The following is a 27,655-nucleotide window of genomic DNA, read 5'->3' as shown; positions in this document are numbered from 1 at the left end:
AGCAAGCAAGCAAGGTAAGCAGATCGCTGTGCTCGTTCGCGCTACGATGGGCACTGACAGTATACTGCAGCTCTAAAGCGACAATAATGCGCTGAAGCTGCGTTATTCGAGTGATACAAGTTCACTGCTTTACTCGTGCTTGTCATGAAGCTTAGTGGGAGCGCCTGTCATATACTTGCATGAGACAGAATGAAACACCGGCTCTATATCTTCGCAAGCTAAGACTGACTCGCACAAACCAAATAATTAGTAAGTTGCCTTTAGTCCACCTTATGATCAATTACTCCAGCTAACCTAACTACCGCGTCAGGTGCTGCTTCCTGTATAAAATTGTGGCCTGGGTAGGCAACGATGGCATGTCTAACGAGAGGATGGTGAACATGGCATCGCCGGCTTGTTCAGGTGTGTTACGCTCTTTCTTTTTTTTTTCTCAGTTACATTCTCAGCGATGGATGAACACCCCGAGGAATCTCAGTCGCAGGAATCTTACGTCACATCGCCCACGGAGGTAAGAAATGTTCATTTTGTCTTTAACCTGCGTTTAACATGCTACCTGCGTACCTGCTGACGTGCGTTTTAATGACTGTACAAATGGAAGCAAATAAAAGAAATATGCAATATTAGGCGAAAAACATTGCTTTACCTTTCCCCCATGCCTGTTTCGCTTGGCGCACTCGACAAGAATGAGTGTTTCTTGCAGTTAGTGTTCAATAAGCTAAACTTTCCATAACTCTATTCAGTAACACAAGAAAACTTTCAAAAATAATCTCAAATTTATTATCTAGGAGATGACTTTAACAGCTTTTTTTTCATTTAGAATGAATGATTCAGCCATAGAATTAACAAAGTGAGGTATATCCATAAAAAATTTTCAGATACTTATACAGTAATTGGAAGGAATACTCTGCAGAAGAAATTCCACATATGGGGCCCTATAACGTAAAACTATTCCAATATGTTTCTATTCCAATCTCCTGACGTCAAATTTGCGTAACCACTAACGCAAGCATCGGGCGGTCAGCCGCAGGGTTGTCTGAACTGACCAATCAGACGCTCTCCTCGCTCATACGAGGTCACGTTTGTTTGCTTGAAAAACGAATAACGTTGCCTAAACTGAGCGGCTTGTCGTATCTAATTGGCTGGCAAGAGGTGAGGAGAACGCTCAAGTGGAGAGGGATTCACTGGGGCAGAGCCAGTGCACTGAAAATCAATAAACGGATGAAGAGGTCGGTGCCGGCGTGTGTGATTGGTCGGCTTTCCCTTACTTAGCTTGTGGTGGCTGGTCGAAAATCACAGCGGCATGGTACGGAAGCTTAAGAATGACGCTAAAACTGACCCTCAGAAAAGAAGAGTTGGCAGAATGAGGTGGTAAACGTGCCGAAAGGGCTCGAAAACGTTACACGCCCACGCAAGAAGCTTTATTATACGCAAATGCACCCATGCTCTCCGGCAGATGCGAGTAGCCAGCGTCTCAGCGATCGGCGACAGCCATCTTTTATTCCTTTCGGAACGGGGCAGCCTGCGGCTATTCTGAAGAAAATTCAGTTTTGTTCGGCATATTAATGCATATTTATCGCCTCCACGTCACTTTGACGCGGTGAGTTTGTGCGGTTTTGTGACGTCGCGTGACAGGCAGGTGAAGTGGGTGCAGCGCGAAAGCTTTTCACCAATAGCCGAGGGCTAATGGCGAAAAGTGGTCGAATCAGAAATAACTGTTTTTCTTTTTTCTGTCAAATCATGCATAATCAGTGTGTACAGATCATATCAGATGGGGAGGTATCGTGGTTTTTGTGACGTCGCGTGACAGACAAGTGAAGTGGGCGTGGTCGAAAAAAGTTTATGACCAATCGTGGAGGGCTGATAGCAGAATTGGAATAGAAAAGTTTGGAATAGTTTTACGTTATAGCGCCCATGGTATAGTGACGTATCAGTTTTTTTTCACGTCATTGTTTATAGCTTCCAAAACATAAAAACCTGTTGTGCGGCAAATATTGCAAAAGAAGACTGTAATAGTCGAACGCACATGTGTATAACACTTGCAGAATGGCACTATACACAAAGCACGTTTGCATTGCACATACGCTGCGGTGGCTGCTAGGCCAGACATAGGTTGAAAGCGAAGGTTTCTTTGCCTCTTCCATCGATTTTCTCACTGCTGCTGCTGCTGCTCTTCTGCATGCCACGTCAAGGGGTGGTTCAGAGCGTGCATATACATAGAAGAAGCGTGGCAGAGAGGAAAGGCAAGGCGAGAAACTCGTTAGGACCTTTCGATTGCGTCACATGTGCACAATGCTCGTTGGAGCTGCCAGAACATCGGCATATTAGCCGTTTGATAGCTGTAATTGTAATTATCCGTCACTCCCCTGCAAAAGCATGGGAGAGACGGCAGCGTTTACCTTTTTTACAAACGAGCAAGTCCAGATGGAGGGGGAGGGAAAGAATCGTTAGAACCAAATAACAGCCATGCCACTCTTGGCTCACAGTTTCCATACGGAGAGGGGAGGGGGAAGGCGAGCGAGGAAGAAAATGTGACGTGGAAAGTAAGGAAACACGACAGCGGTTGCTGGGAAACTGGTACGTTTCTACTATTTCTCAAAAATGAACCTCATGCAAATTCGACAACTGACGCAGGGCGTGCAGACGCAAAAAGCGCGGTAGGATCTAGGCGAACCTATGGAAGCTGTCGCACGTCAAATCAAAATTTGTGCCCGTCGAGGTAGCTTTGTGGCTATGGCATCCAGAACGCAGCAGCTGCCTTTCAATGGGAGCGAAATACAGAACCGCTAGTGCACTTACATTTAGGTGCACGTTAAAAAAATGCTAGGGTGATGAAGAAATTGCGATCATTGGCCAAGTCAAGGTGAAAATAACACAGAGAGACGTTTCGGGTCCCGTACGAATTCCTTGCTCATAATAAGAAAAGTGTTATTCTAGTGTTATTCCAGTTTGTCGTGTTATTGTAGTGTAACGTAGTGTTATTCTGCAGTTTTTTGTGTGTGTGTGATCAAGGAACGCGTACGGGGCCCGAAACGTCCTTGTGTGTTATTTTCACTTTTATTTGGCCAGTGACCACACTTTCTTTAGCATCTGTTACTTGACCAGGCGAACTTTCGTCGAACTCTTGACTATAACACTATAGTGTCAAAATTAATCCGGAGTTCGCTCCTAAAGCTTCCCTCATAATCATATTGTGGTTTTGGCACGTACAGTCCCATAATCTCATTCACGTTTAATACTTCTGCCACGATGTGCCGTGTGAGGCAGTGACAATGCTCAACGCTGTCAGAGGTTATAAAATATGGCGCACAACAACGCCTCAAGCAAACACGCCACCCTGTGCGTTCTGTGTACTGCACAAACACACAGCAGTGGTACACGCAAGGTAAGGTTTAACATCAACTCACTACTTTCGTATTAGACTAAACAATGCAGAAATCAAACATTCGTATTCAACATCGCCACTATTTATCGTCGATCAAGGCAAACAGCACAGAAAATATCGGTCACACTGATTCCGGCGGTTCACCGGATCCACCTAATATTTACAAGAGAGTTACACAGCTTTGCAATGAGAGCTTCACGGGTACCACCATAATCCTGTTTAATTTTAGACGGTAGCTACTCTACAAGTGTAGTAAATTGACAATGCTGGCGTTCTTTTTTTTTGCCACTAGTCCGAAACCATTAACAAATATGCCAATCTTAAACTGTTGCATAATGCGGAACGCAGTTACGTCTCTGCGTCAGTTGAAATGTTTAAAAAATCATCTAAGCTGACTTGCCATTCTGCAGCCATTGGTATAGCTTCCCCGAAGCCCTCGAGAAAAATGTCATTGGTCATTTCTGCACCAATCAAGTCACTGTGCTTTGAACCATTCGCATGACGCTGTCGTGTTTCGCCCACAAGACGCTCCCTCGTCTTAGCCAGGCGCCGCGCCAAAGGCAGCGTAACCCGGACGAACGTAGAGACAGACGGGTCGAGGCAGAAGACGTCGCCGAAGATCAAGAATACCTGCTAGACGTCGACGCGAGCTCGAAGCGACCGCGCCATGAAAGAGAATATAGCCCCGTCGCTCAGCACTATGACGAAGGCCGCGATGGAAGCCCTATGCAGGCTGGACTGTGGATGGATATCGTGGAGAGACAAAGAGACACCACCCGGGATGACGGAGAAGGTGAGATCGCGATAACAATGAGAAAGAAAAAGAACAGAGGAAACAGCGGGACGAATAATATTGCAACTACCCGTTCGTCAAGAGAAACTAATGGGACTGAATGCTGCACTAATGCAGTTCGTGCGGTGTCTTGTCTTTTGTCTTGTTGATATGGCGTCAACTCGTTTGGCTCACCGCTGTCAGTTCAGTGACAAATATCTTTACTGACAATATAAATGTAGTGCATTCGAAAACTGCCGAACAGACACGATAATCTTAGTTGGTGTGGTACCTGGTTATACCTGCACGTGCAAAAGGAAACAGTCAAGTCGGGCCATCATATATATATATATATATATATATATATATATATATATATATATATATATATATATATACTCTCAGGCCTAGGTGTAAGAAGTGCCTCCAATTGAGCGACAATTTGACCGTTCTCATTGCTTCTGCGCCGGGTGAACAGCTGCACATAAAGTCACGAGCATATCAAGTCAGAAGTTACCAGTCATAAAGTAACAAGTCATAGAGACCTTTGGCGTTCTGTCTAGCAGAGTTCGCGTATCTATTAAACGCTTCGCAATACCTACGATATACGATGCCTAATACTAGCGCTAAATAGTGCTTCCTTACGACGAATACCTATCTATATCGGCATATCTATATAGCTACGTGACTCAATACAACAGCGTGGTCACAGCGCAAACTGACATGGTCTCGCTGTCGCCACGTAACGCGGCGTTTAAAATATCTTTTTTTCTAATTCACCATTTTGTTATATTTCTCGTAGAAACGGGCGCAACCAGGGCATCCGAGACCCGCGACGAGGGCTGCCAAATCCCTGCATCGATCTCGGAAGCTCGAGACGTGCCTAGGAGGCGAGAGCCAAGGGAAACTGAGGTGAGAAAGGACGTCCGCGCAAGAGCGCCCGCGTCCTGGGCGCCGAAGTACGAGTTTTCGACGAGCTCGTCAAGTTCGGAGCTGCAGCCGATAGACCTGCCACCGATGGGAAACCGGCAACCCGCGGCCAGGGTCAGTTTGCGCATCTAATTGTAGAAAAGCGCGTCGACTTTCTCAGTTGCAGCTGTGATAACATGCACGAAGAAGGGATCGCGTTCAAGTTGCTGTTCCAAACTCTACACACTTCGCTCCATTTTAGAATAATCGTCGCTCTGGATTGTTGAACCGAGAATCCGGCACACGCCCGGTTCCAAGCGCGATACTGCGAACCAAACGTACCGTTGCGTTCAACGACGGGGCTACGACCCGGTGCCGGTGGTCTTAGGAAGCCCAATACGGCATGGTCGGCATGCGTTAAAGAATGCTCTTTAAGAAATGCCACTGATTCGAACGGTGTTTACTCCTCCCACTTGTCGCATGTTGGCGCCGTCGTACGAAGTCTTGGGCCTCCTTCGAACAAGGACGGCGTGTCGCAGCTCACATTGAACGCGACTCTACATGTTCCTACGCCGAGCATATCTCTCCTGTCTAAACGTTGTTTGTTCAGTCTCGACCACTGGAGCCCGCCACTACTTTTCACTGTGGCATCAGCATAGTTTGAAACATAGTATAACTCTTTTTTTCTGCGTACACGTGTGACCGGTTTACCTACAAACAGTGTCAATCGGTTCGCGTACGTGCAGTGCCCATCGAACAGACTGCGCACCGGAAACGAAAATTACCGGCATCTCACTTTTGCACCGTGAGAGAAAACCAACGCGAAGACGGGACGGAGGAGGCCGCAGACACGCATATACCACTGTGTTTATCTTCTCTCGACTCTCATCTCCTCTCTCTTTTCTTTTAATCGTATTCTCGACCTCTGCTAGCCCCAAACAAATGCAGGAAAACAAACTTCCTATGGGAAATGTTCTCCATGTTCTTCGCATTTCCTCGTGAACAGCGGCTCTGTACGACCGGATATAACATACTAGCCCTCTACAGACACTTGGCTTGATATCAGCCACTCGAATGTAGGTTGATTAATTAGCTTACGAAACGTTTTACGCTTCTTTTACCTTCCGCGGTTAAAGGCGTAAAATTGCGCGATTTTCTTTCCCCTAACAGTAATACCACGGGTAACCTCAGGCTCGAAATGAATCTCTCGCTGCGTTTCCAGTCCGAGAGACCAGTGGAACGTCGGAAGAGTAGCAAAGCCAGCGTGGGCGGGACGTCTACGGCTTCGGGCCGACTGCAAGCTTCGACCGCGAGCGCGTCGAGGAGTAAGAGCCGTGTGTCGCGAGCGAGTTACAAGCCGACACGATCCGACGCAACCGCACCGCCGCATGACGGTCGACCCTCGGACACGGCGCCACGGACGGCTGGGCCAGGCCCTACAAAGGTCAGCATGTTCATTCAAAAAATTGCCCTTCCTAAAGAGGCACTAAAGGTTAGCTTGAGATATTCGCTTTATGTATTCGTAGTGAAAGTGCCTTGAGAGCCATGTGACGTGATATTGTGATGTGTGAGAAATGATAATCGTTTTCTTTGTGCGCCTTGTCTTGGGCATGAAGTTTCACTGTTGCTTCTCCTGATAAGGATAGTGAGTTGAGATGAAATGACTCAAAAAATGAACGCACAAGACATATCTAAACGGTAAGGCTTAGCAGAGGCAGGTTAGCTTCTCAATGCAAATTAGCATACTGTACTAGACAATATAACAATCCCGTATACTTAACAGAAGTTCGTCACATTGGCTATTTTGTGGCCTTCTGGCCGACCGGCCATCATGATGAAAAGTCTTTATGTACGCAGCTAGCCCTCGACAATATGTGGCCTGAGGTAAACAAAAGTATGGCCTTTTCTTTAATATACTCAGTACAGTGGTGGCCATTCGCGGGCACTTATGGTAGCTAACTGCGCTTGTACTAGCCAGTATGGTAACGCCCGTATCAAGTGTCCCACAAATTTTAAAGAATATCTTAATTTCTATAGATGTGTGTGTGTTAGTTAATATACGGGGCAATTAAGGCCAAACCGGTACATGTAACGTTATCCGGGCGTAGTTTATTTGTTTCGCTGGTGATATCGTCAATGTAGCGGAATCTAATTGACACAACCTTCGCGGGAACCGAAAAATAAGATGTATCATCTGAAACTCGTATTATCTAAAGCGAGCTCCAAAAAAATTGAAAACAGGCGTACTCGGTGACAAACTTGGCAGCAAAGGTTATTGAGGCCTGCAGTGATATTGCTCCTCATTATACGTTATGCGGAGCAGCAGTACTCGACGCCACACAGACCGCAGTGATCGAACTTTATTTAGCAACCTTCAAATAGCTCGTCAGTTTGCGCTCAGCTTTCGCCTTAGCAATGTCCGTAAAAAAAGTTCTCCTAGGAGTGAGAAAACAGAAGCCGCTCCTTCTGAGCAGCGGCTTGCTACCGTCGGTGATTTCACGCAGCCGCATCAGCGTCTTACCACCGGTGGCGCGCCGAGGGCGTTTTCCTCCGCTGTGGCTCAGGCTTGATCCGGAATGTTATTTAGGCTATTACACTGGAATATAAACCTATGAGGTCTAGAAATACCAGTCAAAGCCCACTTCCTCATTTGTATAATGCAATTTGTGTTCAAAACGCGATGGCAACGACCGTATGAAAAAAATTCACTGACAATTACAATACTCATAACGCGAAATTTGAGCGCAGCTCTACACGTGTTTTCATTTCACATGTCAATATGTTGTATTATGGCTATATAAGTAGGCGGTTTACATTAGGACGAAAACGGTGTGAATGGCGCAGCAGGCACGGTAAATCTCTCTCGTGCGGCACACTGCAAACGGAGCGAAGGACGGCGCCACTGCCTCGCTAATCGAGATATCGCGAGAGGCAGCGCTACGGTGACGCGTGGGCGCGATTCACAGCCGCCGCCGCAAACAGACCTCCGCTCACGCAGCGCTTTGTTTTCATTCAGACGAAGTGCGCTACTGCGGCGCCATATACGGTAGCCATTGTCGCCGCACAGCCCGTCGTGTGTGGCACTACGCTTTTCTTCTCGCGCTTTCGTTCCCCCAACGACCCAACGACGAGAGGCGCCCTTCGCCCCGCGAAAATCGTGCCACCAATGTCAGCGGGGACAACACCCAAGGCAGCCTCACATCGAGCCTTACTCGTAGCCAATTGTCATCGCCCCCTGAAGAAGTGATCCCCGTCGCACACACTGGTACCGCGGAATGACCTCAGCAGCTGACGCCGCGGACGAGCGTAGCCCTCCCCACCTCAGGCCACCCTACCACCCTCCGTTCCCCCCCCCCCCCCGTTCTCGGAAGCGCAAATGAGATCGCCCACGCGGCTGCGGATGCCATAGCTGCCAGCAGCTTAGCGCATGCGCAGGCCGTCTCCCCTCCGCTCCTCCTCAGCTTTCCGCCTCATGCTTCCACTGCAGCCTCCTCCTCCACTTTCCTCCTCGTCCTCTCCGACTTCATTTCCCGCTGCGCTCCGCGGTCGCTTTCAACCTTCGGTATGCTGCTGAAACACGATTACTAGGTACGACACCGATGCATCTGGAAACTCAACGCAGTAGAAGGCGCCTTAGAGCTGCGCTCTAAAAACACTGCTCCTTGGGACGTCGGCCGGGGGAAAAATTATCTCGAAAAACGTATTATGCGGAATCATCATTAGCAGGATCCTATTCTATATCAAGTTTTGTTTTTCTTATGTACAAGCTGTCAATCTTGATCGAACTTTGTTAGGCAACGACGTTGCATTAGAAAAAGTATTTTGTAACAGTTGCCTTCACCTAATTTTTCCGCACCTTCTTTTATGAAGAAATGCGCTTGAATATTTGGAATGATATTTTCGCCTAATGCGTTAGCGTTAGCAGTCTCAAAGAAGAAAAATCTGGGAAGAGTGCAGCGCCGATCACGTGGCAGAGGTAGAGAGGAGACATGAGAGCTCAGAAGAGTGTGCAAGTTTATTGTTATATGGGGTGATAATTTTTAAGTTTTATGGAATATTCAAAAATCACCTGTTGTAAATACCATCACTTTATTCCATGAGCTGGATTGTTGAGAGAGGTGGACATTGACTGCACTTAAGACCAAAACACATATTCACTCAACTACTGAAAATTCACTAATTAACTTCTTATAAACTATGCGGCACATATTGTAATTTATGAATTCGAGCCGGTGAGGCTTGAAGATAGATTCATTCGAAATTAATTGCAAGGCTGAAGCCGCTTGGGAGATTTGTGCTAGCAAACTCGCCATAAATAGTCCCTCTTGGGCCACTTACGTTTTAACACCAGCTCCTTTATGCATTGAAGCACAAAGGCAACTTGAATGCCCATGTGAACGCCCATGGGTGTCGTCTAACAGTTTGAAAAATAATATCTTGAAACTGGTATAAACGCAATTCATTTCAAGCGGATGCGTCTTGCAAATTCACAGTCCACAATTCCCATCACAGGCTACCATTCGCAAAATATCAATATGTGCTGCAAAGTAATCAATTTGTAAAGTTACTTAGTCATTTTTGCTAATTAGTAGAATATGTTTTTTTTATTTAGCGTGCTAGTAATGTCCGCCTCTTCGATTAATCAAGCTCAACGACAAAGAATTATGCTATCTGCCGCATGCGATCTCCAAAAATTCCGCAAAACTTCAACATGATCACCTTGTATAAATTTACAGCGCAACATCTTGTATAATTTACAGTCTGCTCCGGACCACCGTGAATTGCGCTTCGATCCATGAACAGGCCGGACGTATGTCGAGGGAGCTCTCGAACACTTTGCAGTGCGGTACACAAGGTTTAAATCATGGATCCAACAACTCAAATAGGCGCGACGTAACGCTAACGCATTCGTCCTGCATTTACTGCTATAGCGCCCCTGAATGATAGAACTGGTGTTGTTGGGTTCGGAAATTTTAATATTCGAGTACTCCAAGAATTCTACTTTCCCGGAGACTTGGCGCTTGTCTCGTTCGAGAAGGTATACTTCTCGCAGACCTTAAGGTAAATTGTCGCCGTCTTACTCAACGCTTACTCCGCATGCGCCCATCGCTGTACTTTCCTGATTCCACGTTCGTTTGCCGGATTTCGCAGAGTATGTGCGAACACTTCTTTCCCTGAGGCAGCACTGCGAATTAATTTCCTTATCCTGAACCCGCATTCTCAAATGATCCTTGACTCGATCGTCCTTCGCCATTCCACTGAGTTGAGCAAAATACAGCCCATACACTCAAGAAGACACTATGCTTCTAGATAATTAAAGTGAAACGTCAATGAAGCACAGTGACCACATCTGTTGAAAGACTGCGCTGCCATTCGACTTCATTATATGAAGTGGAGTGAAGACTGGGGTAACGTTCTAGAACAAGGTGGCGTGACTCCCTCTGAGAGAGCGCCATATAACACGCGAGTACCCAACGCCAAGACTTATATGTGCCACGACGTAAGGTGTCTGTCTCGCTTTACGGTCAAACCAATGATTTACACAACTTTACGTCGTCTTCATTTCTACGCTGGGAATATTCATGCTCACAATATCTAATCACCAAGAAGTGGCCAATTTTTCATGCTTTTATTACGATAGCAATTATACAGGCACTCCAGGCGCATTTCTGCCACCGGCGTCACTGTCGCCGTCGCCGTAAGGGTCCGTATGAGTGAAAGCGTGTGAGGGTCAGCCGGCGAACGCGGTTCCATCTCGCTTGCGCGCGCCAGGAGCACGGGCCGGATGCGTGCCCTCTCCTGTGGCGCACGAGGCCGGGTGGTGAGGCGAGGGAGGAGGGGCGCTCTTCCGCGGCGGCTGCTACGGTACCTACGGTACCTCGATGTCCTCCTCGCCCGCCACTCCGTACAGAGTGGAGACAACCGCGGCGTCTGCTACGGCATTGGCCACACGAAAACGCGGACGCCGTAGCAGACGCCTTTTGCGGAAGCCGTAGGAACGCGTTGCTGGCGCTCATGTGTCTTGAAAGCGGTCTGCGACGTGGCTAAATTGCGCGCATACGACGGCCTCATCTTCAAAGCGATCAGCGACGTTTGCAGAATTCGCGTAGTGCCGGTAGCTTCATATGCGCTGTGTTTTCGACGTTTCGTGCGCATTGAGGTGAAAGATGCGCGGAAATCAATACGCTCGCGGCTGCTTCCACGATTCCTAACTCCAGTGTTTTCGCAGGCAGTTTCCGCAGTCATCGAGCGATGTGTGTTCATGTTGAGCTGTGCGCGCGTAACGCCGTGCTGGTTAATTTAGTTAAAACACGTTGAAAGGCTAGTTGGTTTGAATTCACGATAGAATGTGTAAGCGCTACTGGACAACCACGTAGAAAGAAGCAGACACACAGAGACAGCGCTGTTCCCTTGTGTCGGTTTCTTTCGACATCCTCATTGAGTCATGCTTATGCATTCTATCATTGATAATTTAGTTAGCAAGCGAACGCTTACAAGTTTACACGGCCATTAAAAATGCTATCCTTACTTCGCACTGCTATCTACTAATTTGCTATCGCAATCTATGCTTCGGCTTCCCGGCGGAACTGCGAATTCGTTTAATTAAGCTTGCATACGATGCGCTGTGCTGCACCGTAAGCATTCATGTTATCGGTTCTGCTTTGTAACCCTTCCTCTATGGTGTACCGTGCAGTACGGTTGACTGTAGTGTCCCGTAGATGCGGTGGATGACACTTGACGCCCGCTCATCTGGCGGCTAAGCATCTGCGTTACAAATGCAGAATTTGGCATAAAAACCCGGCTCTCAAAACAAACCATTCTTTCAACGTCATGCAAGTGGATGGTTGTGCGCGCCCTCTACGCAATTTCAAGAGTCTCAGCGCACAGAATGATGTCTAGCAAACAATATTAGTCGGCGTCAGTAGACATCGAGCACAGCGCTCCATATTCGTTTTTTTGTCGGTTAGACTTCAGTTCTTAGTCACGGAGAAATTCCCGAAACTTTACGCATTGGTATTCCAGACAAGCACGTCGCTTAAGGACCCTACCCACGCGGATTCCACTGTCAAGACTCCACGGCATCCGAGACAACCCAGCCGCAGCGCTGTCAGCCACAGCAATATCAGCCGCAAGTCTATCACGAAGCAGGCGTCTCAAAGATCCATCAGTGCTGGTGCAGCGGGCAGGACACCCCAGCCCTCTGCTGAGCCGAACGTCGCCGAAGCCAGCCGAGTCAGCACGGCTTCGGGGAAGCGACAGACTCCAGGAAAGGTTAGCTCCTCTCTTTAATTATAAAGTACGCAAGTTAAGATTAGGACAGACAGACAGACAGACAGACAGACAGACAGACAGACAGACAGACAGACAGACAGACAGACAGACAGACAGACAGACAGACAGACAGACAGACAGACAGACAGACAGACAGACAGACAGACAGACAGACAGACAGACAGACAGACAGACAGACAGACAGACAGACAGACAGACAGACAGACAGACAGACAGACAGACAGACAGACAGACAGACAGACGGACAGACGGACAGACGGACGGACGGACGGACGGACGGACGGACGGACGGACGGACGGACGGAGGGACGGAGGGACGGACGGACGGACGGACGGACAGACAGACAGACAGACAGACAGACAGACAGACAGACAGACAGACAGACAGACGGACGGACGGACGGACGGACGGACGGACGGACGGACGGACGGACGGACGGACGGACGGACGGACGGACGGACAGACAGACAGACAGACAGACAGACAGACAGACAGACAGACAGACAGACAGACAGACAGACAGACAGACAGACAGACAGACAGACGGACGGACGGACGGACGGACGGACGGACGGACGGACGGACGGACGGACGGACGGACGGACGGACGGACGGACGGACGGACGGACGGACGGACGGACGGACGGACAGACAGACAGACAGACAGACAGACAGACAGACAGACAGACAGACAGACAGACAGACAGACAGACAGACAGACAGACAGACAGACAGACAGACAGACAGACAGACAGACAGACAGATAGATAGATAGATAGATAGATAGATAGATAGATAGATAGATAGATAGATAGATAGAATTTATTAAAAAAACTCAGAAGAATCCGTAATGGTCGCGGACCCTAGACCAGGGCTCTATATCAGCTTGAGCTGGTCGTCGAGGGCCGATCTGGACAGTAGTGCCTCCCAGTGCTCTCTCGCGGTGTTCGTGTCGGGGCGTTCTATGTTGTGTAGTGTGCACTCCCACGTAATGTGGTATAGCGTTGGCGAGTCCCCGCCCCACGGGCATTCGCACCACGGGCATAGATAGATAGATAGATAGATAGATAGATAGATAGATAGATAGATAGATAGATAGATAGATAGATAGATAGATAGATAGATAGATAGATAGATAGATAGATAGATAGATAGATAGATAGATAGATAGATAGATAGATAGATAGATAGATAGATAGATAGATAGATAGATAGATAGATAGATAGATAGATAGATAGATAGATAGCCCACCAGCTATTATTTCTGTACCCTGTGGTATTACCTACCACATTTTCTTAGCTCTAATTGGCTCAGAGGGCTGTTGCGGCTTCTCTGATTTGTCCAAAACAAGCAAGCACGTTAAGACTTGACAGGGCGAAGTTTCACAGCGTCCCATATAGTAACCGGTGAGTACATCCTTACAATTTACGTTTCCCACAGTGGGAAATTCATAGTGTGCGTGCACACAGGGCTCAAGCCGGCAGCAGAAGTCGAAGCTTCTCCTCTCCCCAAGTGCAGAGTAGCCAAACGGACACGCCCTTGGTTAAGCTCCCTGCCTTTCTCTCTTCACTTCTCTCTTTCTTTCTTGCCCTCTCACCGCTGCTAAACCGATTGAACGGAGCGTAGCGGTTTGTCCGCTAGCTTCTTTGTTTCGTAGCCAACCTTCCGCCAGGCTAAGCTCCTAAACACGTGAAACGGGAGCTGAGCTGCCCATAAGCGCCAGTCTAAATCTCACTGCGGTAGCTGCTTCCTCGCATAATTTTTGGAAACACTTCTTGGCTCGAGCCTACGACTTTTCGCTGGGACTGCCTTGTTATTCTGCTAATCTTACGTGGATATAGAAACGAGCCAGGGACGCATAGCGCACTAAATTCTTTGCAACATTTTTTTCTCATTTTCGGAGTGGGAAGGCGAGGATGGAAAGTTGTCTGACTTCGACCACTGTAGCACGGGCCACCTATGTTATCAAAGTACACAGCCACTTTCCTATGCGCATCGTTTACAAGAGGGACGCATACGTTCCCTCCCATCGAAATTGTACTTCGGTGGGATCCGTAGCCGCCTGTTAGCGCTTCTCCAAAATCAATTATTAAGCTTACAATATAATACAAAGGCTTAAACTGCGCAGCAGTGGAGGATATTAGATTAAAGGAACACGCAAGTATTTAAATATTTTATGTTAATTTCATTTGTTTATAACGGGAATTAAAGGTAATGAAAACAGTTGGGTGATTGGCCCCGCAGATGCCAGAACTTCTACTGAGGTTGCCCCATGTGATTAACTTCGTCATACGGCACCTGGGGTTGAGCGTATGTACGTGAAGTGAAGTACAACAATACTAGAAGCGACGACATACTGTTGTTCTGCTGTCTGCTTCGTTAATAGTGAAAATACATATACGTTTGCTGAAACTGAACTTGAAAGCAACGGAATAGTTTGAACCGAATGGGGAGAATAATCAGATGCACGCCATATGGCACTTGTGGCAAGCGCAACTGGCCAATCATGCACGCTATAGTTTTCTGTCCTGCCCGCGCTCGAGTAGCCTTGACTCCTTTCTGTTAAGTTGGATGCATTGTCAAGCATGCCCGTGCGGGTATCACAGAAACAGTAGTAAACAGTACAGTAGCTATTGCCTTCATCTTCGCCATAATAGGTTCGTATTCCTACGCTGTCTCTGTCGTTCCACCAAGCCGCTTCCACCAGTGTGTAGCAGCAGACTAGAGTCGCATCACTCTGCTGACCACTCCAGTTTTCTCTTGTTCAAGTACCAATCTCTCTCAACATTAAGAAAATAAAGATACTTTAAAGAGAAAGGTGTAGAGGTCGAGCCTCAGTGGCGTTAAACTAACCTCCCTCTCGCAATTATCCACCATGGTGCCTTTTGCGCTGCTGAGCACGAGGTCGCGGGATGAAATCCCAGAGGTGGCGCCAGCATTTCGATGGAGGCAAAATGCAAAAACGCCCATGTTCCATGCATTGGGTTCACGGTAAAAAGTCCGAGGTGGTCCACACTGGGAGACCCTGTTAAGCTGAGCCTCATACTTGGATCGCGGTTTCTTTCCTGCTTAAAACCTCTGAATTTCATTTTAATTTATTCACTCTCTCAACTGTACTTATACAGTGACGTTATAAATCTGACTTCGTTAACCATTTCATGCAGAAATTATTGCAGTACACTGAAAATTATGTTTTGCGACATTATCGTTATCTTGATATTCATGTAAAGTGTACAGTTTCAAGATGAATTATGCAATTCGATTCTGCCCTGTGTTTCGTTAATTTTACGGAACGTAGGCACCACTGGAAAACTGTTTACAGAAACGTCCGATTTGAAAGCAAATATTTCATGGAAAGCATAGCTGGAAAGAACTTCAGCGGGACCTTGAGAAGTATGAATGACTCTAAACATTCTGAAGGACAAAAAAGGAAGTGAATCCCCTACATGACGCCAGACTGAAGCCGTGAGTAAACATCTGGCCGTCTCCACGATCTACCTCGTTTTCCTAGAGTTCTACAAACATAATATTCAAACTTCCAGAGCGGGTCCAATCAAATGTTTGAAGATGTACGCGAGTCACGACACGTTTAAAATTCCATTATTTGCATCGGCATTGTTCTTTCGATTCTCTACCCTGGAGCGAACAATTGGGAGCACAGCGCCTGTAGGAGCTAGGCGCACCAGGCATTACCGTCGCATGGACATACGTGTCGTTCGGGAAGGAAAATTTGAGTAGACGCAGCGCCTGTAACTGCCTCTCATGTGAGGAAACCGCAAGCACATGGCACCGGGGAAGCGTAAATAAAAAAAAAGGAACGAAAATGACACAGCAGCAAAGGCACCCTGAACGCACACCGGAGGGCGGGGCCACAGGTGATCGGACAGGTGACAAGCGTCAGTCAAGTGGAGCCTCGTGTGCACTTGACTGACGCTTGTCGTGTTCAGCCCCGTGTGCACTTTGAAGCCCCGAGTGCCGTGCAATGTATTACGCTTTCCGCAGTCCCCGGCCCCAACGTACCGCGACGAGAGAGGCAGCGCGATCAGTGCTGGTCGCCGGTCACTGGCGTCCAAGGCAAGCGCCGATAGCCGTCATAGCCGAGCATCCACTGGACGCCCTGGCGACCAGACCGGTGGCAGCAAGAAGACCAGCGATGGCCCGCCGGGCCCGCGGAACGAGCGCCACCAGCACCCCGACTGGCAAGGCAACCTCGACGCGCAAAGAGACACAAGCGCAGCCTCGATGTTACCGCTAGCCGGGGACAGTCGCTTGAGCGCCAAGTCTTCCCAGCGTTCGCTGAGGCCGATCGGTCCGGAGGAAGTTCCCCTCGACAAGATGCTGGAAGAAAAACCCAAAGGGAAACTCCTGCTGATGCCCGACGGTACCTACGTGCGTCTCCAGGAGAAGAACGTATGGATAAGGTGGGCGACACGAACGTTGGTATTTCTAGCCAACTGGCCAAGTTGATCATTTTATTAAAGGCGCTTAATACCAGTGACAATGCGAAGAGAGATAGTGAACCTAAGCTGCTAGGTGACGTAAAGATTGAACGATATTGGCGTTTTCTTCTGTTTTCCTTTTCTCTTTTCCTTAGTTTAAGATGCAAGGTTGAGGGATTGAAGAAGACGTCCCGGTGGCGGATGGGCACTCTTTCTATGTTGGTTATGTATAGTCAACCTCCAAGTGAACGTGCCGATGGAACTGAGAAAACGTTGGAATTCCGAGCAGTCTGCGACCACATCGAGTAAAGCCATGCAAGAATATGTTGCAGGCATATACTTGCACAGTTAAGAAATCCGAATACCAGGTTGCGTTTCAAGGCGGTGAAGATGTTGAAGTTTTTCTCAGATTCCGAGGTCTGTAAGCTTTTACAGTTGGCTGTACATTAGTTTGTTTTCCTGTAAAAGTAAAGTTGTAGTTGGGGTACGTATCCCACACCCCTTCTTCACCTTGACCCACGTTTTAGGAGCGCTTTAATAGGAAGTACGAACATGTTGCTTTGTCGTGTACGTACCAAGGATATATTCATCATTTCCACGCACAGTACATCGTCGTTTTGACAAAGTTATTGGCCCAGAAAATTGGCTTCTTTACAACTTACAAACAGGTATTTGGTTAAAGGTAAGAGCAGCTATAGGGTATTCATTGTAGCGCAGGAATAATGTGTGCTTCCACAGCGCATCAGCTCGTAAAACTCTTGTTGGCCGCGTGTTCCAATACTCGCTGCAGACTTCAATGTAGGCGGCAGAACGGAGAGCGGCCATTGTAAGCCACGTTCCAATTCCGATGATAACGTCAAAGAACACGGCTTCGCTAAGGCAGCGTCGAAGTCAAAAACGACGCAGTCTACTTTCCTGACCAACCAAGAAGCCGGCTGAGCGGGACACTTGGAAGCTCGACGGGAACGCTATCTAACCACAAAACGTAGTCATGCTTTCCTATACGCTTAATATAAGCCACGTCGTGTTTTTCATAGGTTTGTAGACGCTATGACAAATAATGCGTGCTCTTGTCAAATTTTTTTTTTGTCATCGGGAGGTGACGTCATGTCGTAGAGGCGCACTCCGCGGGTCTACCACATGGTTCCAAACGCGTTCCTTTGCTTGGGCTCAAAGCTGTGTTGGCTGTCTCCTTAGTCGTCTAGGTAAGCTGTCTGCAACGCTGGCCAGAATCGGAACACACCCATCGAAGCGAAGCCGTATTCGATAGGGGTTGCATGACAGTGATAAAATTGTTCTTATGACCTCCTGCATTGGAGATTCGCTCAATTTAGCTACGGTTTTTATTGGTCGGCTTCGTAGAGAGAAGTGCTTTCTCACCGCGACGATGTTTGTCGTCTTTTCCAGGGGCATGTGCTATGTTTACTGCACACTCTTTTGCATCACACTTAGTGAAGCAGCCATGAATCCGGCCTTGTGCATCTTTCTCGTGCAGAGCGATGCAAGAAAAGTACCTAGCCATTGACTACAAGGCATGCAGCATCAAAGTAGGTTTCGGTCTGATGCTCATCGGCTTCATCTACATCATCATGTTTCGTCAGGGTAAGCGAACCTTGGCAGCCACTTGGAATGTTGTCGCACAGCGGTGTTTCCGGGGCTGAATTCATAAAGCTTAATTCACAAATTCACCACGTCCGTAAATGCTATTTGCCACTAGTGGACCACCGACATTAATATCTCCACAGTCGTGTCGGGCTAGTACTTACTCTTACGAACAATACTAGCATAATGAATTTTTTTGTAAATATGGGCTTTGATTTCTTGCTGGATTAACACGAAACGCGGTGGATTGCTGATTCAGTCCGTAAGCTAGCATGACATTGCCGAGGGGCACTGACGCTCACCACCAAAAAATATATCGCAGGCGAACTGCATAATCGTACGGTCGTGTCAATCCAGCTTAGCCGTGTACGCTACAGTCAAATTGAGGAAACACGCTCTTCTGGCCGATACCTCCTTTTTTTCGTGAGCACGTGACTTTACGTGACCAAATATTTATGCTTTTCCTTGTCACTAACTTTAAAGCCGTGTGTTTGTGTAACGAAGGCCGCAACTGCAGTTATTTGAGAGTTGCAGTTACTTGTCGTTTGCCTAGTCCCCGTGGAGTACATGATTCCAGCACATTGGCCAGTGTATTCATAAATACATTTGGAAATCGGTTCCTGTAAGCGTATGGGGCGCAGGATCTCATGTCATGTACAAACACGTACTCGGACCTAAATGTGCTAAAAGGTGTAAATACTCAAGTACAAAAGTTTCTGTTTTGCCACTATTATTTCTTGCAGATATCTTATTAAACATGGCTATATTCGGTAAGCATTCACGGTAAAATTAACTACTTTTCCCGAAGATTCCCACCATTATCTGTCATTTTTTGCATCTCATGTGCATTCCTAAGTATAGTATAAGCGGTTTTGAACATCAAAATTTTCATTTCTTTTTTTCTTTTTCGCGGGAACGCCACTCAATCATTTATTCAATATAAACCATAACACAGGGTCCACCATGACACACCAGGCAATTTAACAAAAGCATTCCCTAAGTTTTCCGAGGTCTCGCTAACTTCCTAGCCTAGCGCAATTCCATGAAATATCCAATTACAGAGGGCAGCGTTTCCCTCTGCACATTAAAAAAGAGGAATTCAAGGTTACCACACATCTGCTCTTAAATGTCGCAGTGATATCGCATTTCCCGGCCCGGATTGTGCAACGTATGAATCCACACTGTTACTTACCCGGTTCCTAGTGTGAATTTGCCTTCGTAGGTACCCTTCGGCTTTCTTACCATGAAATGTTAGTATTTTTTTCCAGAAAAATCATTAAGTGATCTCGCCGCGGTTTTTTTTTTTTTTTGCATAGGTAGTCCGTGAACATTTTCACCCATATTGCATTCTTACTAAACTTGCTTCCTTTTATTTTCTTCAGTGCGAGATTACGTTTATGATCCAGATACAGACGCGCAAAGCAAGGAAAAATACAAGCATGGTAATAAAACTTCTCCAGGTAAGCTCGAATCGCATAATTTCTCCCTCTTGGGGAGGGAAGAGTACACATTCTCAACAGAGGTGTGCGAATACTCGAAATTTTCACTTCGAATCGACTTATATCTCGCGTCAAAGAATGTGGCTCGAAAATTTGATATTCGAGTCCTTCGAATGCTCTATGGCGACAGAATATACAATCTTAAAGTGATAATTTCAGACTGCTTGTGGTAAAAAATAACGGGAACGAGTCGTTCGCAAGCTGTTAAAAATTTTTCTTTAAGACAACCTGATAGAGCGGTTAGTATTTCCGGGTTTTTTGTTGTTGTTGTAGTTGTTGTTGTTGTTGTTGTTGTTGTCCTTTTGACTACAAGCTATTCAGTTCAACTTACTCACTGAACACGTACACTAGCTGTATTGAGGGCGAAGAAGCATGAGCCGAATTCACGAAATTTTTTGTTCGTACTGATTCTTTGCGATTGGCCTGCCACTTTCGCTAACATTGTGTCCAAAATCCTGACTTGCTAGAAGTTGCTCTTACAAACAGTTACAAAGCAAGTGATATTCTTGTGCAAATTTTCGTGCAAAATTCATACTCTCGTAGCACACGGCGCGAAATCGTCTTCGCGCTTTCCAACGAAACAATGAGATGTTTTAAAGATAAACTCAAATCCTGCAGCCACCCTTGGAAACCATTAGAAACGAGGAAAATACCACTGTAAGACTAATTCAAGCGGTGAATGTTTTTTTTTCTTCCCTTGTTTTGCAGAATAAGGTTTCAGAACTAAGATATATGAGATTGAATACTTAACTGTAGTCTAAAAGGAGGCTTCACTGTTTACCCCTCGCCTATCGAACGACAAAATGTAAAAAGGAAACTGCTAAACTCGTTCAATTTGGAGATCTTACATTGCGTTACAACTTATTAACGCCTAAATATCGCCGGCCGTTTCAGTGACAGCTATCTCGACTCGACAGAGACTAGAGGTGTGAGACTAAACAAGAGAAAAAATATAATGAGTAATTCCACTCTATGAAGGTGATGACCAACGAAGCGATGTAGCACACGACAAAGAGGTGACAAAAATTTTTAACGAAGGTAGAAACGCATTTATTGTCTTCATTGGGGGTCTGCGTGACGAAAAGAACGCAATCGGTTTAAATATATAAAAGCTGTCCCAGCTAACATCAGCCAGAGTTTAAAGATATGCAAAGGCCAAGTAGCTGGATATAACAGAGGTAATGTTGTTAGCTGTCGATTGGAGATGCTCAAACTATTTTTCATACCGCCTAATTAGATAACTAGTGTAAATAATAATACAATTTCTCAAATATTATAATTAGATGAAGGGTGTCACTGAGAAAATTGTAGAACAAGAAAAACTCCCGATACACCTTTCTAATGCTCAATACGTGTTACATAATGTTTTTCCGAGCCTGAAAGAAGCCCGCAAATGCACGCAAAATTGCCGCGCGACTTTTACGCTAGGAAAAACACTTATATGTAGCACATATTGAGCAACAGAATGCTCTATCGGGAGTTTTTCCTATCGCTCTACAATTTTCTCATTGACACTTTTCAACTAAATATAATATTCGAGAAATTGATTAAATAAGACTAACTATCTAAATAAGCGGAATGAAAAGAATAGATTTAATATCTCCAAGCAACGTCAAACAACATTACCTTTATTCTTTTCAGCTACGTGGCATGTGCATACTTTAAACTCTGGCTAAAGGTAGCTGGGACAGCCTGCACATTCGCATTCATTCGTGGTATACATTCGTTATATAAATATTCCTATTTTCCTTTCGCGATATACTGAGGCAATGAATTTGAGACTGAAATCACCGCACTGACCGGCGGTGGACCAGTGACGTCATCGACTTCGCATAGGGAAGGGCAGTATATGGGAACGCTGGACAACTTTCTGTTGCAATGAAGGTAAAGCTACTGTGGCAAAGCGCGCACAACTGCGAGAGCTTCTGAAGAAAGAATCCTATGTTTTCGTCCACGTTATCTTAAGTTGGGGAAGGGAAAAGATAAACACCTTATCAGCAACAGTTAAATATGATAAAACACGGCACTGTATTTTGTAAAAGTGCACTTATTTTGTGTCTTTTCCCTTCCGCGTCCTGGAAAACGCGAAACCATCGCACACGGAAGCGGCGTCGATTCAGCGTCTGCTCCGAGTACACAAAAGCACTCTCAAACGCTGGTGGACTACTTGGCGATAATAATAATAAATTGTGGGGTTTTACGTGCCAAAACCACTTTCTGATTATGAGGCACGCCGTAGTGGGGGACTCCGGAAATTTCGACCGCCTGGGGTTCTTCAACGTGCACCTAAATCTAAGTACACGGTTGTTTTCGCATTTCGCCCCCATCGAAATGCGGCCGCCGTGGCCGGGATTCGATCCCGTGACCTCGTGCTCAGCACCCCAACACCATAGCCACTGAGCAACCACGGTGGGTTTACTAGGCGACGTAAGACTTGTGGAGACGCTCCGCCCCCGTGGCTTTCCCTTCATTGCCACAGAATGTTGTCCATGACTATAGCTGTGGAAGATGACGCCAAACGCGTGAGCAGTGGCACGAGCCATTGCTGCTGATGTAGTTTTATGCGAAGCATATTACGAGAGCTCAACCCAGCTCCTCAGGCGCGGCGGTGTCGCCATGAAATCACGTGACACCATGACGTCACGACAGAGGAGAAGTGGCTTTGGCTCAACTCTTGCAAGACGGGCTGGGTGGGAATCGAACCAGGGTCTCCGGAGTGTGGGACGGAGACGCTACCACTGAGCCACGAGTACGATATGCTTCAAAGCGGTACAAAAGCGCCTCTATGCGGTGTTGCCTTAGAAACGAGCTGTTTCTAAGGCGTGCGTCTCTTGCTCAGGCGCACATTTCGTTGCCGCGCCGAACGCTGCTTTGCTCGACGCTCACCGCGTCCAATGCGGGGCGCGTAGTCGCTGCCCTGTAGCCCATTGTCTTACACACCTTGGCGGGTCGACGGGAACGCTCTCGCGTTCCACTCTTGAAGGCGAAGAAGTAATGCATGAGTTGTTTCTTCGTCTAGCCGAACCAAATATAGCCAAGCAACAGCAGTCCACCAGGCTAAACAGTGGTTCAACAACTAAAATAAAGGCTAGTATGCTTCGCATCCTGGGCTTTACCTTACCTAAGCCACAGCCATTTTTCCCGCACACATGAAAATTTCACGGAACCGCGTCCACAAATAGTTTCGGTCTAAAAATGCTGTTGTCGTTACCTACTCGAAATACGCGATTGAGCCCAAAATACGACAAAGAACATCTGAAGTAACCTTGACACCTTGGGCTCTATAACGTAAAACTATTCCAATGTGTTTTTATTCCAATCTCATGAAGTCAAATTTGCGTAATCGACGACACAAGCATCGGGTGCTCACCCGCAGGGTTGTCTGAAGAGACCTGAAGACCTGAAGGGTTGTCTGTCATATACGCCTGAAGACACCCCTCTTTCCGCCGGCTTGACTGGGCGCAAATTGCAAAAAAGGTTCCGGCATCCAGTAGCACGACCTCATGCACCCGATGCGTTGCGCCGCAGAATTGTCGGCTGCAGCTCTATCAACACCCCACGAAATAATTGCACGAATGTGCGGGCTGAAAAATTTAATTCTCGAAATGGTCGCTAAACAACTCGCTTTAGCGGAACGTTTCATGTGGGGTGCGCTCGCGCTGTGCGTTCATGCTGGGAGCAGGAGTCGCTTAACATACAGTGAGGCGTTGTAAGTCGTTGGGGCTCTTGGGTCCCACTTCCGTTCAGAACGCGCAGCGAAGACGAACAAAAACAGCAGCAAGAGGGCGTTCGCCCCGCGCGCCCGGCGCTCGCGTTTACCGCGAAGCGTTCGTTGAGAGCGACGTTGCATAAGTGGGGCCGTCAAAAGTCGCGAATTGGATTCTCTGGGTCGTCTTCAGACTCGGTTCGGCCGAAGAGTTTGGCGGCGTATGACTCGACAAGCTGTAGTCGCGGGCCCGCCGCGATGTCCGGCTCGCTTTTCCCCTCTCCCGCTCGCTCCGAGAAGCCGCTGCGGAGCCTGCCGTTATGTTTCACGCTCTCCTTTTCACCTTCGAAAGTTTCAGAAAACTGTTGTTGTTGTGTGACTTCATGTCACAAGTACAGCGTTTGTATCAGCTGCACAGAATTTTATTTAAAGAAAAGGTGAAATTTGTAAGGATATTTCCCGATAGAGAGTCTATGAAGTTATGTCTTTTTGTGACTACTAGGAACTCGGTAGCGCGAAAAATATGGCAGATAAGTAATAACCATATCCCTAATAATCCCGTAATTAGTACTTATAGAGGAAGCACTTCAATTCAAGAATTCAGGACTCAAAGTCATATTATTAACTCAACAAAAGCTTCTTAAACAAAATAATAATAATAATAATATTTGGGGTTTTACGTGCCAAAACCACTTTCTGATTATGAGGCACGCCGTAGTGGAGGACTCCGGAAATTTTGACCACCTGGGGTTCTTTAACGTGCACCTAAATCTAATCTTAAACAAAATCGTTTTGGGTGCTACAACCTACAGTACTTCGGCACTGCGGGTGGCGCCAGTATATGGCAGCAGCGAAAGAAATATGGAATAGTGCACCAGTGACGTTTATCCCTTAATCCTCTACATTGCCAGTGCAAACCAACAGTAATGCAAACTTTCACTGGCACGGGCTTCATCGCGGCCTTTTCTTTCTTTTTTTTTTTTTTATGGTGACGCCAAGAATCGACACGAAGCGTGCTCTATTCTGTTCCCAACCTTCCGGTGGTGCCGCAGCTCGGATAATCACGTTTGTCCGTAGAGCAGCAAATGAAAATTAAAGGCTTTATTGATCAGAATGAAGAGAACTCGTAATTGTCATAGCATTGGCGCCCGCGCAGCGGGAAGGCAGGTAGCGTTTTCTAATAGGGTGGGAAGGTCAGCATCACTGACAATTTAATTTTCGTTTTCGTTCAGGGCTGCGTGCCATAGTACCTACGACGATTTTTGTGAAGTTGTTGGGCAAGATATGAATGTCGAGCTTCAGTTTTTCAAATGCAATATTGTCGCTAAAATTGGTAGTTAAAACTTTATTATAAAGATATTTTTGTTACTTGTACGTGAGTCATATTTTCCAGGATGCCGCATTTGTATTGGCTGCCAAGCCTTACAGTCTGACAGAAGATGTGCACATAGGCTTATCACACGTTATCAGTGCAGCACGCTGTGTTATTTGGAGCACGAAAAACAGCGTGTATATTTGCTGCATTCGCGATCTCTGGGAAAGAAAGCGAAGGAGAGGGGGACCCGGGGAACGTGCGCGGTATCCAAGGCGGCTGTACTGGTGCTGAAACCCGTAAATTGTCGATATCCTCGCCTTCCTCGACTACATGAGGGGGGGGGGGGAGGTGACAGAAGACCTATGGGCCTCGGGTGCCAGACGACCTAGCTACGCCACTGACTATCCTTTGCAATTCTTGGTGGAGTGGTATGCTTTATTGCTCCTCAATTTACGCTCACAACTTTTTGGACAACATGCGCGTGGAAATAATTTTCGTTTTCTTCTTTTGCGTTTTCTACGCCTTATTTGTAGGAAATCCTTCCAGCCCAGCAAACAGCACAGTGACAGTGCCGCCGACGCAACTTCCAAGCCACCTTGATCGTCCGAACCGCGTGCGAGCTTGAAGATCCAAATAGCGAATAGTCATGACAATTTATCTATTTATGTGTACTTATGTATAATTTATGCAACAAACCCGGAGGAGAATTTCGGTATTTAAGACAAAGCACTATTAAAGCGTAAGCTCAACTATGTACTCAAGCTTAAAGACCGTGTTGGCACAAATTACTCTTATTTTTTATTAGGACCGTCAGCATCCCTAAAACCATCCGATTCATTGGGTCGTTCGAGCTATCAATGTAATTATTATGCTTAAGGTTTCCTAAACTGCGTTTGAAGTGTCCTATGCGTAAAGGAAGTGGTATCATTAAAGGGACATTTAAGGCAAATACGAAGTCGACGTGTACTCTTTAAATACCATTCCAGAAATGTCGCAACACTTGTTTCGCGACAAGAAAAGACTTAGTTTACGAGAAAATTGCATCCGAAGTATCCGAATATCTTTTAAAAAATTCAAACCTCCCGCCACCCAACCGGCGGAGAGGTGATATTGCATACGCCATCACCGCCTTCTGCTGCCGTCGGTGAGTAAAATGGCGGCCGACAGACGGCGGTACCGAGCCGAGACACAGAGGTGGATTCGCCGCTGCAGCTGCTTTTTGGTCAAGAGGACTAGACCGTTCGGGCATCCCGCGACACCACGTGAAAGTTGAATTCTCTGCTAGTTGCAGTTTTTGCGAGTTACGCGAGATAACATAGACAGCGCATGCGCTACGCGAAAACGAAACTACTGAAACGCGAAAGCGTGGGCGGCACGGAGTCGAGCTAAAACGAAACCTTAGGACCGCCCGCGTCGTTCACGGAAAGTAATCTCAATGAGTTATTTTTTCTAAAAATGAAGTAGAACTGGGGAAGCAGATTTTATTTCGTCTTACAATACAAGGTTGTTTTTTTGCAACTAGTGGTTGAGTACTAGTGACAGAATTGAACTGAGGAGTGCTTTCGTCATCGGACAAGTATTTGAATGTTCCGAGGGAAGTCTCTAATCAGGTCCAGCATTTACCTCAAATTCTCATTTATTAAAGCTCCATACGGGATAATATTGACGACTCAGAGATTCTCTAGCACATATACAGAAATTTAGCTTGACCTATTATTTGGCTTTAGGGTCCCCTTAGGCGATTTACTGGGAGTCGCCTTAACCACTCAGGCTTAAAATTTAATACGACATGAAAATAATTATAAATATATAAAGGTAAGCCAATCAGTAAACTCATCGGATGACAAGGTTCATTTTTGCCATTACGGTCAATCGCCTGACTCTTTGTTAAAAAATGAATTAGTACAATTTTTGTAACTTGCACATTTATTTGCTCATGTCATATATTAATATGATCTATATAAAGAGAGCACCTGTCGTATGTTTAAAATATTTCCTACGCATTTTCTCAAATACTGAATAAATGGGATATGTGACTGGCTATCACTGCCCCGGTTTTACTATCTGTATCAAAGCGACAACGTTAAGGGCACGCTGTTGCAGAAAATCCGGTGTCGCTTTCGCCTGAGTTGTGCGTCAGCGAAAACTTCCGCATTTATTTAGATATATGTATAAGACGCGCCTTGTTGCACGATATACGGTATCTGTCGGTTCTATTGTTATATTTTCCATCACTAAAGTTTCTCATATCTTGTCTTACATTCTTGGCAAAATTATTCCTCGGAATTTTCAGAACGACACACCACATTCACGAAACAAAACACCCACAGCGCATGACTTCAGTGTTAAATCTTCTCAGAATGAAATATTTAAAGGCGAAGCAATAACAGAAATCTGAAAATAACGCGACTTTCTTTTTTTTTCGTTTCTTTTTTTGTGCGGCTGTGCAAAACCTTCGCGATCGGCCCTTGAGAAAGGCCGCGTTTCTACCAGAGAGCTTGCCTTCGTGTATAGCGTTCTCCTTTGGCATTTTCGGGGAAACATCGAGACTACATAAGCAGCAGTTGCTGAGAAACGTGAGAAGCCGTCACGGATCTTTTTATGCTATCGCGTTCCACTCTTGAAAGCGAAGCTTAGGCGTCCTCTAAGTTATTTTTTCTTTGTGTTTTATGTGGACGAGAGCGTAGATAAGTTCACAAGGTTTTGTCTTAAAGCCTCGTTGTCCAACCTTCATCC

General features: G+C 46.5%; 1 protein-coding gene across 1 annotated transcript; it reads left to right on the top strand.

Moving 5' to 3' along the window:
• Positions 1–26,305, top strand: LOC135907812 (serine/arginine repetitive matrix protein 1-like). The gene is made up of 11 exons (XM_070540589.1): positions 1–14; positions 435–508; positions 3,908–4,175; positions 4,957–5,198; positions 6,286–6,507; positions 12,087–12,335; positions 16,361–16,779; positions 18,293–18,399; positions 19,143–19,169; positions 19,782–19,859; positions 25,453–26,305. Exons 2-11 carry the CDS (start codon positions 449–451, stop codon positions 25,542–25,544), a joined length of 1,764 nt encoding a protein of 587 aa, XP_070396690.1. The 5' UTR covers positions 1–14; positions 435–448; the 3' UTR covers positions 25,545–26,305.
• The last annotated feature ends 1,350 nt before the right edge of the window (positions 26,306–27,655 follow it).

Source organism: Dermacentor albipictus, chromosome 6 (assembly GCF_038994185.2).
Source record: "Dermacentor albipictus isolate Rhodes 1998 colony chromosome 6, USDA_Dalb.pri_finalv2, whole genome shotgun sequence".
NCBI classification, from domain to species: Eukaryota; Metazoa; Arthropoda; class Arachnida; order Ixodida; family Ixodidae; genus Dermacentor; species Dermacentor albipictus.
The sequence above is the reverse complement of the archived record's forward strand: the minus strand, read 5'-3'. Positions and strand labels throughout refer to the sequence as shown.

Coding starts and splice junctions, on each gene's coding strand:
- LOC135907812 (XM_070540589.1), top strand. CDS start 449: ATGGATGAACACCCCGAGGAATCTCAGTCGCAGGAATCTTACGTCACA. Junction 18,400..19,142: donor CATCATCATGTTTCGTCAGG/GTAAGCGAACCT, acceptor TATTTCTTGCAG/ATATCTTATTAAACATGGCT. Junction 19,170..19,781: donor ATTAAACATGGCTATATTCG/GTAAGCATTCAC, acceptor TATTTTCTTCAG/TGCGAGATTACGTTTATGAT.